This window comes from Capricornis sumatraensis, chromosome 2, assembly GCF_032405125.1.
Source record: "Capricornis sumatraensis isolate serow.1 chromosome 2, serow.2, whole genome shotgun sequence".
In the NCBI taxonomy this organism is placed as follows: Eukaryota; Metazoa; Chordata; class Mammalia; order Artiodactyla; family Bovidae; genus Capricornis; species Capricornis sumatraensis.
In genome coordinates this window covers 99,060,355-99,077,735 of record NC_091070.1, presented here as the reverse complement: position 1 = coordinate 99,077,735, position 17,381 = coordinate 99,060,355, and the positions used below count along the sequence as shown (strand labels likewise).

At 40.7% G+C, this 17,381-nt stretch overlaps 1 protein-coding gene across 1 annotated transcript in view; it reads left to right on the top strand.

Annotated features, from left to right (window-relative positions):
• EPB41L4A (erythrocyte membrane protein band 4.1 like 4A) overlaps positions 1-17,381 on the top strand; it is a 281,882-nt gene that overhangs the window by 148,680 nt on the left and 115,821 nt on the right. Inside the window, exon 4 of the mRNA XM_068964938.1 lies at positions 4,105-4,183. Within this exon, the coding sequence (XP_068821039.1) occupies positions 4,105-4,183 (79 nt within the window). The remainder of the gene's footprint in view (positions 1-4,104; positions 4,184-17,381) is intronic.

Sequence of the window (17,381 nt, the reverse complement as noted above, 5' to 3'; positions counted from 1 at the left end):
TCAGCCACTTACTTAAAAAATACTAGTTCAAAAATTAGAAAAATTTTAGTATTTTAAAACAGATTTCTATGCAAATGTGGAGAAAAATGTAAATTATTTTATTTAAAGTATATTATTCAAGTGTTCCTTTAAGAGCATTTGAAGTACCTATTTCTTTACATAGTATAAAATATTATGTTTAATATCTATAATCTGTAATGCAGTTACAGTTTTTAACTGCATTTCTTAATGCAGTTATAACTTTCTCATCCTAAATAAATGTCATCCTGTCAAAAATTTGATGTACAGAAAGAATAAAACACTGATATTACAATTGAATGGAGAAGGAAATGGCAACCCACTCCAGTATTCTTGCCTGGGGAGTCCCATGGACAGAGGAGCAGCCCTGGACACGACTGAAGCGACTTAGCAGCAGCATAGCAAGTGAATAATGCATAAGTTATTATTTTATAAGATAGTTTGAAAATTAATGAAGGAGAATGCCTCTCACATCTCCAGCAGATAAGTCAGAAGGAATATCTGTAAAAATGACAGAATATTTTCTAGTCACCAGAATTCTCATTGGTAAATTTTGATTTAGATATCCTGAGCTAAGTTCAGTTCAGTCGCTCAGTCATGTCCAACTCTTTGCGACCCCATGAATCGCAGCATCCCTGTCCATCACCAACTCCCAGAGTCCACTCAGATTCATCTCCATTGAGTCCGTGATGCCATCCAGCCATCTCATCCTCTGTCATCCCCTTCTCCTCCTGCCCCCAATCCCTCCCAGCATCAAAGTCTTTTCCAGTGAGTCAACTCTTCACATGAGGTGGCCAGACTACTGGAGTTTCAGCTTTAGCATCATTCCTTCCAAAGAAATCCCAGGGGTGATCTCCTTCAGAATGGACTGGTTGGATCTCCTTGCAGTCCAAGGGACTCTCAAGAGTCTTCTCCAACACCACAGTTCAAAAGCATCAATTCTTCGGCACTCAGCCTTCTTCACAGTCCAACTCTCACATCCATACATGACCACAGGAAAAACCATAGCCTTGACTAGATGGACCTTAGTCAGCAAAGTAACGTCTCTGCTTTTCAATATGCTACCTAGGTTGGTCATAACTTTTCTTCCAAGGAGCAAGTGTCTTTTAATTTCATGGCTGCAGTCACCATCTGCAGTGATTTTGGAGCCCAAAAAATGAAGTCTGACACTGTTTCCACTGTTTCCCCATCCATTTCCCATGAAGTGATGGGACCGGATGCCATGATCTTATTTTTTTGAATGTTTAGCTTTAAGCCAACTTTTTCGCTCTCCTCTTTCACTTTCATCAAGAGCCTTTTTAGTTCCTCTTCACTTTCTTCCATAAAGGTGGTGTCATCTGCATATCTGAGGTTATTGATATTTCTCCTAGCAATCTTGATTCCAGCTTGTGCTTCTTCCAGCCCAGCATTTCTCATGATGGACTCTGCATATAAGTTAAATAAGCAGGGTGACAATATACAGCCTTGACATACTCCTTTTCCTATTTGGAACCAGTCTGTTGTTCCATGCCCAGTTCTAACTGCTGCTTCCTGACCTGCATACAGATTTCTCAAGAGACAGGTCAGGTGGTCTGGTATTCCCATCTCTTTCAGAATTTTCCACAGTTTATTGTGATCCACACAGTCAAAGGCTTTGGCATAGTCAATAAAGCAGAAGTAGATGTTTTTCTGGTACTCTCTTGCTTTTTCCATGATCCAGCAGATGTTGGCAATTTGATCTCTGGTTTCTCAGCCTTTTCTAAAACCAGCTTGAACATCAGGAAGTTCATGGTTCATGTATTGCTGAAGCCTGGCTTGGAGAATTTTGAGCATTACTTTACTAGCATGTGAGATGAGTGCAATTGTGCAGTAGTTTGAGCATTCTTTGGCATTGCCGAGGCTATTATCATTAAAGGCCTTGAAATCAGTCTTCACAAAGGGTAGATTAGAGGATTCCCAGTTTCTGGCTTCTATTTTGCTAGAGTGAAACATTATTAACTTACTTTACATAAATGATTTCTTAAAGATAGACCTGGAAAGACATAGACCAAGATAATAATCTAGGAATTTGCTTCATTGGCACCTGATTTTTATAGTCAGCTTTAGATTAAGAAGCTGAAAAATACCTGGGCAGACATATCCTTGCTCCAGAATTTCCATTTCTTTAGCCTTCAGTTGATGTACAAAACAGTGATGTGTGTATGAATTATTTAACCTTACTCTGAAGTTGTATGATTTTTTTCCCTGAGAGCCTGTATGCAATAGTTGGCAGCAAGCACTAAACTCTCGGTCTTAGCAAATGTGGTTCTCACTTTTGGGATCTTGGGTGAGTTGCTTTACCTCCTTGGAGCTTTTCCTGCCTTACACATGTTACCAGATGCTTGCTGGGAATCACATGTTAAGGAAACATTTTTGAACATTATCAGATACAATCAAATAGTAACTTGTGTATTTGGACATAAGACATTTTATATGTAAGTGGATAAAGAAGGGCTGATTTTGGCCAAAAGTCCTTAGAGAAAATTAGTCCAAACTGAATGTTTTTAACTATATGTTTTTCAAACTTCTGCTTAACTGCTTATCACCAAACACATTTGTACTGACTAGGCTTGGCATGGCAACCCACTCCAGCGTTCTTGCCTGGAGAGTCCCAGGGATGGGGGAGCCTGGTGGGCTGCCGTCTATGGGGTGGCACAGAGTCGGACACGACTGAAGCGACTTGGCAGCAGCAGGCTTGGTCAATAGTGTGGAATCTGTCATGTTCTGGGGAATAAAAGCAGCTCTGGAGTCTGGACAAGGCCTTCTTCCCTTTGAACACCATGTCAGCAGCATCTGTGCTCCTCACATCCCCAGATATGTGAACCCTTGTGGCCCTGCACGCATAGGCAGACCCACCTACTTAGTAACACAGAGCTTGATTGCCACAGATTAGCGGAGGATGGACTTCCTACTCTTCTGAATATTTAATAATCGGTGCCTCCTTGACATCTGTGTTCAGGGGTGAAGTTATATTTGTCAGAAATAAAAACACAGTGATTAAGTAAACATAGAAATTGAACATATGGAATCAACTCTAGGGATAAATTATAACAAAATTTCTTTTAACAATTAGTTTCTCAAGAAGCTCCAGCATAAGGAGGGCCTTATATAGGAAAGCGTAGGCTTGGGGAGAGAGGGAGGACCCTAGTGTTGGTTGTCTTGTGTGTGCCATAGCATATGTGTCATAATAATAATAAATAATAACATCACTTATATATCATAAATGTATTATGACTTTGTTACCTGTTGTTCTATGTAACTTCCTCTCCCTAGCTTTTAATTTGTAACTTTATTTACTTAGTTAAAAATGAAAATAGACTGTATGTCTGTTATACAGTACCCGAGACTGCTCAGTTAAACAGTTGCATAGGACCATGTATATGTCCTGTGGTTGACTTAAATAGTCTACCTGCTGCTGAGCATTTAAATTGTTTCTAGCTTTTTGCTGATTTTAGTGAGCACTTTTTGCAGTGGTTAGTGGTAGGAGTGCAGTGAATTTGGGGGTGCCTACATCTCTTGGAGATCCTGATTTCATTTCCTTTGGATAAACACCTAGCGGTGGGATTGTTGGCTTACATGGTAGCTCTGATTTTAACTTTCTGAGGAACTTCCATACTGTTTTCCCTAATGGTTCCATTAATTTATGTCCCGGCCAACAGTGTACAGAGTTCTTCTTTCTTTACATCGTCACCAGCTCTTTTGTCTTTCTGACAATAGCCATTCTTATAGGTGTTCGTTCTTATAGCTGTGAAGTAATGTCCTAATGTGGTTTTGATTTGCATTTTCCTGATGATTAGCGATGTGGAATATCTTTTCCTGTATTGAATATCTTTGGGCATTTGAACGTCTTCTTTGGAAAAATATTTATTTAGTTTTCATATTTTAATTGGGTTATTTGTCTTTTGCTATTGAGTTGTGTGACTTCCTTATATATTTTGTATTAACCCCTTATCCAGTATTTGGTTTGCAAATATTTTTGATGAGTGTAATTTTTAATAGTTGTGTTATACTACACTACTACTTTGGCAAATTTATAATGTGAAATTTAATTTTTATTTCTTATTTTAGCTGGACCTCCATATACTTTGTATTTTGGTATTAAATTCTATGCCGAAGATCCATGTAAACTTAAAGAAGAAATAACCAGGTATAGTACTGACTTTGCTTTTGATCAGTACATGTATGGCATATACAAAAGGCTTTATTTAAAACAAATTGGAGTCAAGTGTTGGGATGGTGTCTGCATGTGTTTTGTAAGCATTTCCTGTGAGAGTTAAATTTAAACTCGCATTGGAGGAGGCAGTTCAGCGTCTGATGATAGACGTGCTTGAACAATGACATGGACTGGGTGACGTGATAATAGATTCTGCATCTGCTGTGATGGGATATTTCTGTATCATTACTGTGAAGGATACAGTCAGCCTTTGTAGTCATGTGAAAGTAGCCGTATGAATATGTAAATGGAAGATATAAATATATCTTAAAATTTATTGAGGTATAGTTGAATAACAGTGTTGTGTTATTTTCTGCTGTACAGCAAAGTCGATTCAGTTATTGTTGTTGCTCACTCAGTCGTGTTTGATGCTTTTTGGCCTCATGGGCTGTAGCCCACCAGGCTCCTCTGTCCATGGGATTTCCCAGGCAAGAATACTGGGGGGGGGGAGGGGTATCATTTTTTCCTCCGGAGGATCTTCCCGACCCAGGGATAGAACATCTCTTATGTTCCTGCACTGGAAAGCTGGTTATTTACCAGCTATATATCACTAGCGTCACCTGGGAAGCCATGATTCAATTATACATATATGTTTATATTCTTTTTCATATTCTTTTCCACATGGTTTACTACAGGCTGTTGAATATAGCTCTCTGTGCTATCCCTGTGTGCTAAGCAATGACTAGGGCCTTACTGTTTATCCGTACTATAATATACATAATAGTTTGCGTCTACTAATCCCAAAACCCCTCTCTGCCCTTCTTCTTCCTTGGCAACCACAAGCCTGTTTTCTGTGTCTGTTTCTGTTTTGTTTTACATTCATTTATGTAGGGACGATATTTTGATGCTGAGCTTGCATATGTAAATACAAACTTGAAGAGCTACTTAGTTCTCTTTAATTGTTGTAGCTTAACCATTATCTGTTCAGAGATTTCATTCATCTCTATGGAAAATGAAAAGATAATCGCTCTTAGTATTAAGGGAGAGAGAAAACCCAGTATTTTATAACGTATTACTTCACCTTCATCATTGACTATCTTATTTCAGTTAAGGCAAACTTTCTGATTGGTATTGATTATATTGTTAAAACAGTGCATGCCAACGTTTGAAAGTGGCTTATAAAGAGCAGACAACACCATCCTGTTTTCACTTATTCCGCTAATGATCTGCCTACATGCATTCGTGTGTTCTCAGTCGTTTCAGTTGAGTCTGACCCTTTCTGACCTCGTGGACTGTAGCCCGCCAGATTTCTCTGTCCATGGGATTTTTCAGGCAAGAATTCTGGAGTGGGTTGCTGTGCCCTCCTCCAGGGGATCTTCCTGACACAGGACTCAAACTCGCATCTCCTGCCTTGTAGGCGAATTCTTTACCCACTGGGCCACCTGGGAAGCCTGACCTGCCTACATGTGGTACAAAGACAGAAGCATTTCCCTAACTTACCTTTAAATGGTCAGTTTTCCTAATGAACCCATCTGGGGCTTGAGTAGAACCCAATGCGTCATTCAAAGAACTGGAAATCATACCTTTGGTTATGAAGACAGTCTGCGGTTCTGTTTCTGTTCCGTCCTTTTTTCTTCTTCCTTAGAAGTCTTATTCCTTTGACTTCCTTTTGTCTTGATTTGTCTCACTCTCACAGAAAAGAGAGAAGGTCAGCTATGGGACCTCTGCTATTCTGCTCTGAAGTATTGTAATTAGGCCTCGTTTGTAGAACTGTGCTGACATCTGCTTTCCAGTCTTGCATCGCTACATTGTTAGTGAGCGCTTGGAAAGGCAGGACTGCGTCTAGGCTTTCTCTGAGCAAACCTCTATGGGAGAAGCAACATGTGCTGGGGAAAGGTTCAGCTGAGGGTCCTATTTACACTAGAGTTTCATGAACAGTCTCTGCAGTCAAGAGTGATTCTAGTTGAGGTTTCTGGGGAACCTGAGTCCAAGAGATATAGAGGCAGATTTGTATCTGTAAGTGATCAGGGATTACAGGGCACAACATTTTATGAAAATACAAAGGAAGTTCTTCATTTTGATGTTATCAATAACTTCTCTGTGACTCCGTTTCCTCACTTATAATATTGGAACTGTCCCTGCCTCATGCTTTCCTGGTGGCTCAGAGGTAAAGAATCCGCCTGCCAGTGCAGCAGACTTGTGTTCAGTCCCTGGGTGGGGAAGATCCCCTGGAGGAGGAAATGGCAACCCACTCCAATATTCTTGTCTGGCAAATCCCATGAACAGAGGAGCCTGGTGGGCTAAGGTCCATGGGGTCGCAAGACTCTGCCATGACATAGCATCTAAACCACACCTCTACCACCTGTCTTGTAAGGTTTTTATAAGCATTAAATGGAATAATGTATGTGAAGCTCTTTTAAGTTGGTTGTATTGGCTCACAGTTCAGTGGGTAATAAATGCTAGCACTACTATTTTCTTCTCTCTTTTCTCTGACAGTTCAGTTAGTTACATCTTAAGTGAGGGTTAGAGTCCAAAAGAGTGCTTGATTTAGTGTTAAGGGAGAAAAAGAGTAGTGTTTTCTAATAATGCATTCAGTTCAGTTCAGTTCAGTTCAGTTGCTCAATCGTGTCCAACTCTTGCGACCCCATGAATCGCAGCATGCCAGGCCTCCCTGTCCATCACCAACTCCCGAAGTTCACTCAAACTCAGGTCCATTGAGTCGGTGATGCCATCCAGCCATCTCTTCCTCTGTCGTCCCCTTTTCCTCCTGCCCCCAGTCCCTCCCTTTTCCAGTGGGTTAATTCTTCGCATGAGGTGGCCAAAGTACTGGAGTTTCAGCTTTAGCATCATTCCTTCCCAAGAACACCCAGAGCTGTTCACCAAATACTGATGATGCATAGAAATTTCCTTGCAGAATCTTCTAATGGCTTATTAGCAGAATACATGGATTTGTTTGTAATGTACAACCCCACAATATATTGAATGAAACCTTTTTTCTTTCAAGTTTTAGACCAGATCATGTAATAACCAGGTGATATAGTTAGCTTACAGTTAGTGGCCATGATCTATGATAATTTGGTTTTGTTGTGCAAAAACATACAGTCAAATTTAGGTAAGTTAAATATGCATTTAATGTGCTACTATTATATACTCTGGTTGTTTAGTTACTAAGTCATGTCTCACTATTTGTGACCATCTATGGACTGTGGCCCACCAGGCTCCTCTGTCCATGGGATTCTCCAGGCAAGAATACTGGAATAGGTTGCCATTTCCTTCTCCTCTTAGTATATCCTAAAGATAAAATCACTGATTTGCATGAATATGCTAACTTAAATGGTTAGGCATAATAGACCTTAAAAAGGGAGTCAATTACACAAGATAATTTTTGCAAAAGCAAAAAAGGAAACCAAAAGACAAAATCCCCCAAAAGAATTAAATTTAATTTTTAAAACTGGAAGTGTAGTTGATTTACAGTGTTTCAGGTGTATGGCAAAGTGGTTCATTTATACATACATACATACAAGTGTGTATATATGTATATTCTTTTTCAGACTCTTTTCTGTTATAGATTATTACAAGATACTGAACATATTTCCCTATGCTATACAGTAGGTCTTTGTTGTTTATCTATCTTGTATATATACTTTGCAATTTGTATATGAAAAATAGCTATAGTAAACACACTTTTACTTATTCTTTATATATATAGATCTTTTGAAAATCACACAATGTCATACATATTGTTACAGACCTCTTTCACCATCTAACCCATTTGTTATACTCCTGCCCTTGTGGATAGCTATTGTTGTTTCATTTTAAAATTATAGGTAGTGCTGCATTAAGTACATAAATGATCATATTAGATGAAGGACATTGTATTTAGGGGGAAATTTTTTTTTTTTTAGGTGAGTGAGATACATTAAAAAATAAGGTTCCAGACTATGAAAAATATAAGTTAATAGAATTGCTTCAACTCAGAGTACCTACTGTTTGCTCTAAAATGTTTTCTGATAGTAAATGAAGTTGGGGGCTTCTGAGGTCATATATCCTACACTCCATTTTTATAAAAAGTTCCTGAAATGTCAGCCAGCTTCTTCTTAAACATTTTTAAGAGAGGAAACCTTGCTGCCTCACAAAGCAGTAGGAAGTTCAATAAGAACTAAGAGATCTCTCGAACCTCTGTCCTCAGCACTAGGTATTCTTTCTAGCTTTATGCAAATAGATCCAAACTCTTTGTCTTTTTCAGTTCTTTAAATACTTCGTGTCCTCGTGGGATCTGTTAAACTTTTTTCAATTCTGATTCAAAATATTATAAAAAACTTCCATGTATTATGTATCATCGATAGCTCAGTATTTTCTGCAGATTTTATCAGCATAATACACATATTTGTTAAGGCAGGCTGTGGGGTCAGGTTGGGCTTTGCAGCCTTACTCTGCCATTCACTGGTTGTGTTAACTTGAGAAGACTGCATAACCTTTTTTAAAGTCTCAGTTTTCTCATCTGTAAAATGGCATTCTTGTATTTCTTCAAAAAGAGGACAGGAAGAATATATTAGATATTACAAGCAAACTTGGGTGTGTGTGTGTGTTCACTCACTCAATTGTGTCTGACTCTTTGAGACCCCATGGACTGTAGCCCACCAGGCTCCTCTGTCCATGGGATTTTCAAGCAAGAATACTGGAGGGAATTGACATTTCCTATTTCAGGGGTGAAGTATCAATAACCTCAGATATGCAGATGACACCACCCTTATGGCAGAAAGTGAAAAGAACTAAAGAGTGTCTTGATGAAGGTGAAAGAGGAGAATGAAAGGCTGCCTTAAAACTCAGCATTCAAATAACTAAGATCATGGCATCTGGTCCCATCACTTCATGGCAAATAGATGGGGAAACAGTGGAAACAGTGTCAGACTTTTATTTTTTTGGACTCCAAAATCACTGCAGATGGTGACTGCAGCCATGAAATTAAAAGACGCTTGCTCCTTGGAAGAAAAGCTGTGACCAACCTAGTCAGCATATTAAAAAGCAGAGACATTACTTGGCCAACAAAGGTCCATCTAGTCAAAGCTGTGGTTTTTCCAATAGTCATGTATGGATGTGAGGGTTGGCCCATAAAGAAAGCTGAGCATCGAAGAACTGATGCTTTTGAACTGTGGTGTTGGAGAAGACTCTTGAGAGTCCCTTGGACTGCAAGGAGATCCAAACAGTCCATCCTAAAGGAAATCAGTCCTGAATATTCATTGGGAGGACTGATGCTGAAGCTGAAACTCCAATACTTTGGCCACCTCATGTGAAGAACTGACTCATTTGAAAAGACCCTGATGCTGGGAAAGATTGAAGCAGGAGGAGAAGGGGACGACAGAGGGTGAGATGGTTGGATGGCATCACTGAGTCAATGGGCATGAGTTTGAGTAATCTCTGGGAGTTGGTGATGGACAGGGAGGCCTGGTGTGCTGCAGTCCATGGGGTCGCAAAGAGTTGGATATGACTGACTGACCTGAGCTGAACTGATTCCAGGGGATCTTCCTGACCTAGTGATCGAACCCAGGTCTTCTGAGTCTCCTACTTTAGTAGGTAGATTCTTTTACCACCATGCCACCTGTGTAAAAATGTAACTGTTCAGTAGATGGTAAGGGTAGATAAAATGAATTATCGTATGTGTTTAATTTACTGATTAAAAATTAGGGAAGAGGACTTCCCTGATGGTACAGTGAATAAGAATCTCCCTGCCAGTGCAGGGAACAAAGGTTCCATTCCTGGTCTGGGAAGAATCCATTAGTGGCAGGGCAGCTAAGCCCGTGCGCCACAGCTGCAGAGCCCGCAGGCAGCTAGGGCCCTCAAGCCACCACCACTGAGCTCACCTGCCTAGAGCCTGAGCTCAGCAGCAAGAGAAGCCGCAGCAAGAGAAGCCATCGCAATAGAAACCCTCACGCTGGAACCAAGAGTAATTCCTGCTTGCTGGGACGAGGGAAAGCCCGTGCAGCAAAGAAGGCCCAGAGCACCGCTCCCCCCCCCCCGCCCCCCCCACACAGATTAGTGAGGAAAAGACTGGCTTGGAGCCCTGAAGACAGGTCTTCCAGGTTAAGTCAATCCATTAATCAGAACATCCTACCACTATCCTCTAGCCTGCATTTCTTGAATTTGTACATAAAGACAGAATTCACTCACTGACTCCCCTCCCATTGAATAATATGTGGAGCATTGCTGTCCATTGCACTGAGGACCAATGAAATTTAGTAGTGACCAAGAGAGAGCTGTGGTTTCAGTCATCTGGAGAGAAAGAACAGAGAATGAGTGAGTAAAGGAGTCTGCCTGTTGCTTTGCTGACAAACCTTGTGGCTTCCCCCTGTGGCTCAGTGGTAAGAATCCACCTTCAATGCAGGAGACTCAGGAGATGTGGGTTCGATCCCTGGTTGGGGAAGATCCCCTGGAGAAGGAAATCTCAACCCACTCTGGTATTCTTAACTGGAAAATCCCACTGACAGACTAGCCTGGTGGATTACAGTCCATAGGGTCACAGAGTCAGGACACGACTGAGACACTGATCTTGTTGCCATTGAAATTTTAACTCTTCCTAAAGAGAGTGTCATGTTAGCTCCAAATAACTTGTTCATGATGAATAACTTCTAAAAATAAGCATTTGTTTTTTAATATTTTATTGTACTTTGTTAGAGATTGACATTCGGAGAAGGCAATGGCACCCCACTCCAGTACTCTTGCCTGGAAAATCCCATGGATGGAGGAGCCTGGTAGGCCACAGTCCATGGGGTCACAAAGAATTGGACACAACTGAGTGACTTCACTTTCACTTTTCACTTTCATGCATTGGAGAAGGAAATGGCAACCCACTCCAGTGTTCTTGCCTGGAGAATCCCAGGGATGGGGGATCCTGGTGGGCTGAGGTCTATGGGGTCGCACAGAGTCAGACACGACTGAAGCAACTTAGCAACAGAACTTAGCAGCAGCAGCAGAGATTGACATTAAGCTTGTCAGTTTATTATTATTATTATATCTGGTAATTGATATTCTTCTCTTTGTGAAGGCTAGTGTGTTTTAGCTTTTTTATGGGTTGAGTGACCTTCAGTTAAACATTCACTTCCGGGGTCCCTGTCTCCATCTAAGTGAAGATAATGATCCTCAACACATTAGATTTGAGGTTTGGATCACATTCCAGTATGGATGCAGAAGAAATTTGTGACCTTTAAAACAGTGTCAGACTTTATTTTGGGGGGCTCCAAAATCACTGCAGATGGTGATTGCAGCCATGAAATTAAAAGACGCTTGCTCCTTGGAAGAAAAGTTATGACCAACCTAGATAGCATATTCAAAAGCAGAGACATTACTTTGCCGACTAAGGTCCGTCTAGTCAAGGCTATGGTTTTTCCTGTGGTCATGTATGGATGTGAGAGTTGGACTGTGAAGAAAGCTGAGTGCCGAAGAATTGATGCTTTTGAACTGTGGTGTTGGAGAAGACTCTTGAGAGTCCCTTGGACTGCAAGGATATCCAACCAATCCATTCTGAAGATCAACCCTGGGATGTCTTTGGAAGGAATGATGCTAAAGCTGAAACTCCAGTAGTTTGGCCACCTCATGTGAAGCGTTGACTCATTGGAAAAGACTCTGATGCTGGGAGGGATTGGGGGCAGGAGGAGAAGGGGATGACAGAGGATGAGATGGCTGGATGGCATCATGGACTCGATGGACGTGAGTCTGAGTGAACTCCGGGAGTTGGTGATGGACAGGGAGGCCTGGCATGCTGCGATTCCTGTGGTCGCAAGGAGTCAGACACGACTGAGCGACTGAACTGAACTGAAATATAAGGTGATATTACAAGTCTTTGCTCTTGTATTTTTATCATCAGTTATAAGCTGCAAAAATGTTATTCCCAGTCTTTGCCATATTCCCTTGATAGTCAGTGGGCGTGTCTCCTGTTTTTCTTTTTCTTAAGCCATGCATGCTGTTTCCCCCTCCGCCCTCATGTTTACTATTATGTTGTTATTTGAACCTTCCCCTCTGTCCAGCACATTGTTTTATACAAATGAGTAGGCTTCTCTGTTGGATTCAGAGGACAGTCCTCCTGTGCAGGCAGGCAAACCTCTTCTCTCAGGTTTCTTGGTGTCACGTTCAGCTGGCACCAGAAATCAGGCTTGTACTTGTCCCCACATCTTTCAGTTAACTCAGCAGGGTCTTAAGTCATGGGAAGGTCTGCTTCAAGCTGCACTGGTATTCTTCAAGCTTATTTTTGGTTGTCTTTGGCCCCAGAAATCTCAGAACCTCCTGTTTGGACCCCTGAAAGAATGGTTTCTTTCTGCCTCTTCTTTAAGCACGTCTCCTTTGCCTGTTCTTCTCATCCCTGACACTTGCTGAATCACTGATGGTCCTTAGCAGCTTGTACATCCGGGGTGTCAAGTCAGCCCTTTTATATGAACATCACGGAAACAGAAAACGGCGATGCCAATATTTCAAGTCCTTCTCTGGTGTTGTACTGGTTGTACTCTTGTCATGAGGGAGGTTGGGGTGAAAGATGGAGGGCCCCCCTCTTCTGGGGCTCTTAATCTCACCGGGGTGACAGTGCGTATACACTAGTGAAGTGAAGTCGCTCAGTTGGGTCCGACTCTCTGCAACCCCATGGACTCTAGCCTACCAGTCTCCTCAGTCCATGGAAGTTTAAAGGCAAGAGTACTGGAGTGGGGTGCCATTTCCTTCTCCATATATATTAGTACAGTGATTTATATTAAAAGATAACAAGTAACTGCTTTATGCAGACACTGCTTTGTACCAGAATATGTTCTGGATCAGCATTCTTTTTCCAGTAAGGGTATAATATAACTCGGGTCATCATATAATTTGCTGTTCAAACCCTAACTCTTGGAGCATGATGAGAAAAGTTCTTAATAATGGAGAATGTATAACAGGCTTAAGCTAAAACTGTCCTAGGCAAAATGGGATTTATCTGGTTAAAACCAGAGATAAACAAGGACTCAAGCATCTAATCATAGCCTTAATCAGAATGATGTAGAAGGGAAGACCTAGCAACTCTAAATCTGTAATTTAAATAAAGTGAAGTGAAAGAGAAAGTTGGTGTCTGACTCTTTGTGACCCCATGGACTATACATACAGTCCATGGAATTCTCCAGGCCAGAATACTGCAGTGGGTAGCCTTTTTCTTCTCCAGTGGATCTGCCAAACCCCAGGGATCGAACCCAGGTCTCCTGCATTGCGGGCAGATACTTTAAATAAATAAAATATTATATTGTACACTAAGTCTCATAAATGGACAAAATTAGTTATGTATATTGAAAATAAACCTTGAGATAAGATAAAGTGTTTAACATATAAAAATATGATTTTGCTGTATTAGAGGTTTCTCTTGTATAAAACTAATGTGATGCTTGCCATGATAGAGATTAATGAAATTATTAGTTAAAAATAGTTTATTTGTCTTTGATTTTAGTGAATTTTAAAAAAGTAAAATGGTTTAAAGATCTCCAGTATCTTTAAAAGACATGCTATCCAGGGAAGTTTGAATAGATGTCCTTTTTTTTTTTTTCATAAATTTCCCGGAGACAACAAAGGATGCTAATTTGTCCCCGTTTTCATCCATCTGTCTTTCTGTTCATTCTTATATCCATCAAGTCAACAGGTATTTACTGTGTACTTGTTGTGTGCTGAGCCTGAGATACTAGAAATATAGTCATCGGTGGGATCTGGTTTCTTCTCCTTTTTACCTGCTTGTTTTTCTCTCTGTTTAAGCTCTTTGTTTTCTCATCTCTTTGGTTCTCTTTCCATTTCTCTCTGAAGCAAAGCCTATAGAGTTAGGCCCCTAAATTTATTTGGCAAAAGATTTTTATTGTTCAATCAAATGTTGTAAAAGTCTTAGTAGAGCAAGACAAATATGCATCTATGACCCATTTACTAAAAAAAAAAACAAAACACACCTTGGGAAAAGAGATTCCAAGTTAGCAATTAAGGAAGCGAGTGAAGCTAACACAAGTTTCCAGTAATCTGTAGTAATTCTGGTTAAATATCTCTATATTTTTGCATTTCAGTTCTGCTAATGTTACTTTACTCTGCTTTTCTTCTCTTCAAGAGGAACCCAGATGATTATAACAAAGTGGATTTGATGCCTAAGATGAGCATTCAGGGAATGGAAAATGTTTAAGTAGGGCTGGAAAAGTGATTGCAAGTTAGGGAGTGGGGGTTCAGTTCAGTTCAGTTCAGTTGCTCAGTCATGTCCAGTCCTTTGTGACCTGATGAATCGCAGCACGCCAGGCCTCCCTGTCCATCACCAACTCCCGGAGTTCACTCAGACTCACGTCCATCGAGTCAGTGATACCATCCAGCCGTCTCATCCTCTGTCGTCCCTGCCCCCAATCCCTCCCAGCATCACAGTCTTTACCAATGAATTAACTCTGCATGAGGTGGCCAAAATACTGGAGTTTCAGCTTTGGCATTATTCCTTCTAAAGAAATCCCAGGGCTGATCTCCTTCAGAATGGACTGGTTGGATCTCCTTGCAGTCCAAGGGACTCTCAAGAGTCTTCTCCAACACCACAGTTCAAAAGCATCAATTCTTTGGCACTCAGCCTTCTTCACACACCAACTCTCACATCCATACACGACCACAGGAAAAACCATAGCCTTGACTAGACGGACCTTAGTCGGCAAAGTAATGTCTCTGCTTTTGAATATGCTATCTAGGTTGGTCATAACTTTTCTTCCAAGGAGTAAGCGTCTTTTAATTTCATGGCTGCAATCACCATCTGCAGTGATTTTGGAGCCCCCCAAAATAAAGTCTGACACTGTTTCCACTGTTTCCCCACCTATTTCCCATGAAGTGATGGGACCAGATGCCATAATCTTTGTTTTCTGAATGTTGAGCTTAAGCCAACTTTTTCACTTATTGCAAGTTAGGCAGTGGGGGTAGTCATTAGTTAATGGCAAGAAATTTGGCTCAAGAAGTAAGTAAAAGTCTTACAAGCTATCTTAGGGATCTTGAACTTTATCCTGAAGGCTTAGGGAAATCTCTTAAGTTTTGTTTGTTTTGTTTTATTTGTTTGTTTTTTTTTTTTTTTGGTTAATCAAGGGAGTAACATTCTCCCATTTACTTCTTGGAAAGGTTGTTTGTAAGAGAGATAAGTATGATTAGTGACAGGGTTGTGAAAGTTTTAGAACTCTCCTGGTTAGTTACCCAGACTAGGAGATGGTGAAAAGTATATAGACTCCAAAAAACAGATTTTGTGATTGAACGTGGGTGCCACAGATTACACATTGTTATTGGTTTCCATTGCCTAAGAACTGTGGTGATATTACTGAGCGGTGGGGAAACTGCAGGGTGTTAAGCAGATTTCCACTTAAGCGTGGGTACAAATTTGATCAAATCCTTTACAATTATGCAGTGGAATTGTGAAATAGATTCAAGGGATTAGATAAACAGAGTGCCTGAAGAACTATGGAGGGAAGTTCATAATATTGTACAGGAGACAGGGATCAAGACCATCCCCAAGAAAAACAAATGCAAAAAGGCAAAATGGTTGTCTGGGGAGGCCTTACAAAGAGCTGTGAAAAGAAGAGAAATGAAAGGCAAAGGAGAAAAGGAAAGATATACCCATCTGAATGCAGTTTCAAAGAATAGCACGGAGAGATAAGAAAGCCTTCCTCGGTGATAAATGCAAAGAAACAGGAAAACAATAGAATGGGAAAGACTAGAGATCTCTTCAAGAAAATTAGAGATACCAAGGGAACATTTCATGCAAACATGGTCTCAATAAAGGACAGAAATGGTATGGACCTAACAGAAGCAGATATTAAGAAGGGGTGGCAAGATCACAGAAGTACTATACTAAAAGGATCTTCATGACCCAGATAATCATGATGGTGTGATCACTCACCTAGAGCCAGACATCCTGGATTGGGAAGTCAAGTGAGCCTTAGGAAGCATCACTACGAACAAAGCTAGTGGAGGTGATAGAATTCCAACTGAACTATTTGAAATCCTAGATGATGCTGTAAAAGTGCTGCGCTCAATGTATCAGGAAACTTGGAAAACTCAGCAGTGGCCACAGGACTGGAAAAGGTCAGTTTTCATTCCAGTCACAAGGAAAGGCAATGCCAAAGAATGCTCAAACTACCGCACAATTACACTCATCTCACACGCTAGTAAAATAAAGCTCAAAATTCTCCAAACCAGGCTTTAACAATACATGAACCGTGAACTTCAGGTATTCAAGCTGGTTTTAGAAAAGGCAGAGGAACCAGAGATCAAATTGCCAACATCTGCTGGATCATCGAAAAAGCAAGAGTTCCAGAAAAACATCTATTTCTGCTTTATTGACTATGCCAAAGCCTTTGGCTGTGTGGATCACCACAAACTGTGGAAAATTCTCAGAGATGGGAATACCAGACCACCTGACTTGCCTTCTGAGAAACCTATATGCAGGTCAGGAAGCAACAGTTAGAACTGGACATGGAACAACAGACTGGTTCCATATAGGAAAAGGAGTACATCAAGGCTGTATATTGTCACGCTGCTTATTTAACTTATATGCAGAGTACATCATGAGAAATGCTGGCCTGGAAGAAGCACAAGCTGGAATCAAGATTGCCGGGAGAAATCTCAATAACGTCAGATATACAGATGACACCACCCTTATGGCAGAAAGTGAAGAGAAACTAAAGAGCCTCTTGATGAAAGTGAAAGAGGAGAGTGAAAAAGTTGGCTTAAAGCTCAACATTCAGAAAACGAAGATCATGGCATCTGGTCCCATCACTTCATGGGAAACAGATGGGGAAACAATGGAAAAAGTGTCAGACTTTATTTTTTTGTGCTCCAAAATCACTGCAGATGGTGACTGCAGCCACGAAATTAAGATGCTTGTTCTTGGAAGAAAAGCTATGTCCAACCTAGACAGCATATTAAAAAGCAGAGATATTACTTGGCCAACAAAGATCTGTCTAGACAAAGCTATGGTGTTTCCAGTAGTCACGTATGGATGTGAGAGTTGGACTATAAAGAAAGTTGAGCACCGAAGAATTGATGCTTTTGAACTGTGGTGTTGGAGAAGACTCTTGAGGGTCCCTTGGACTGGAAGAAGATCCAACCAGTCCATCTTAAAGGAAATCAGTCCTGAATATTCATTGGAAGGAGTGATACTGAAGCTGAACCTCCAATACTTTGGCCACCTGATGTGAAG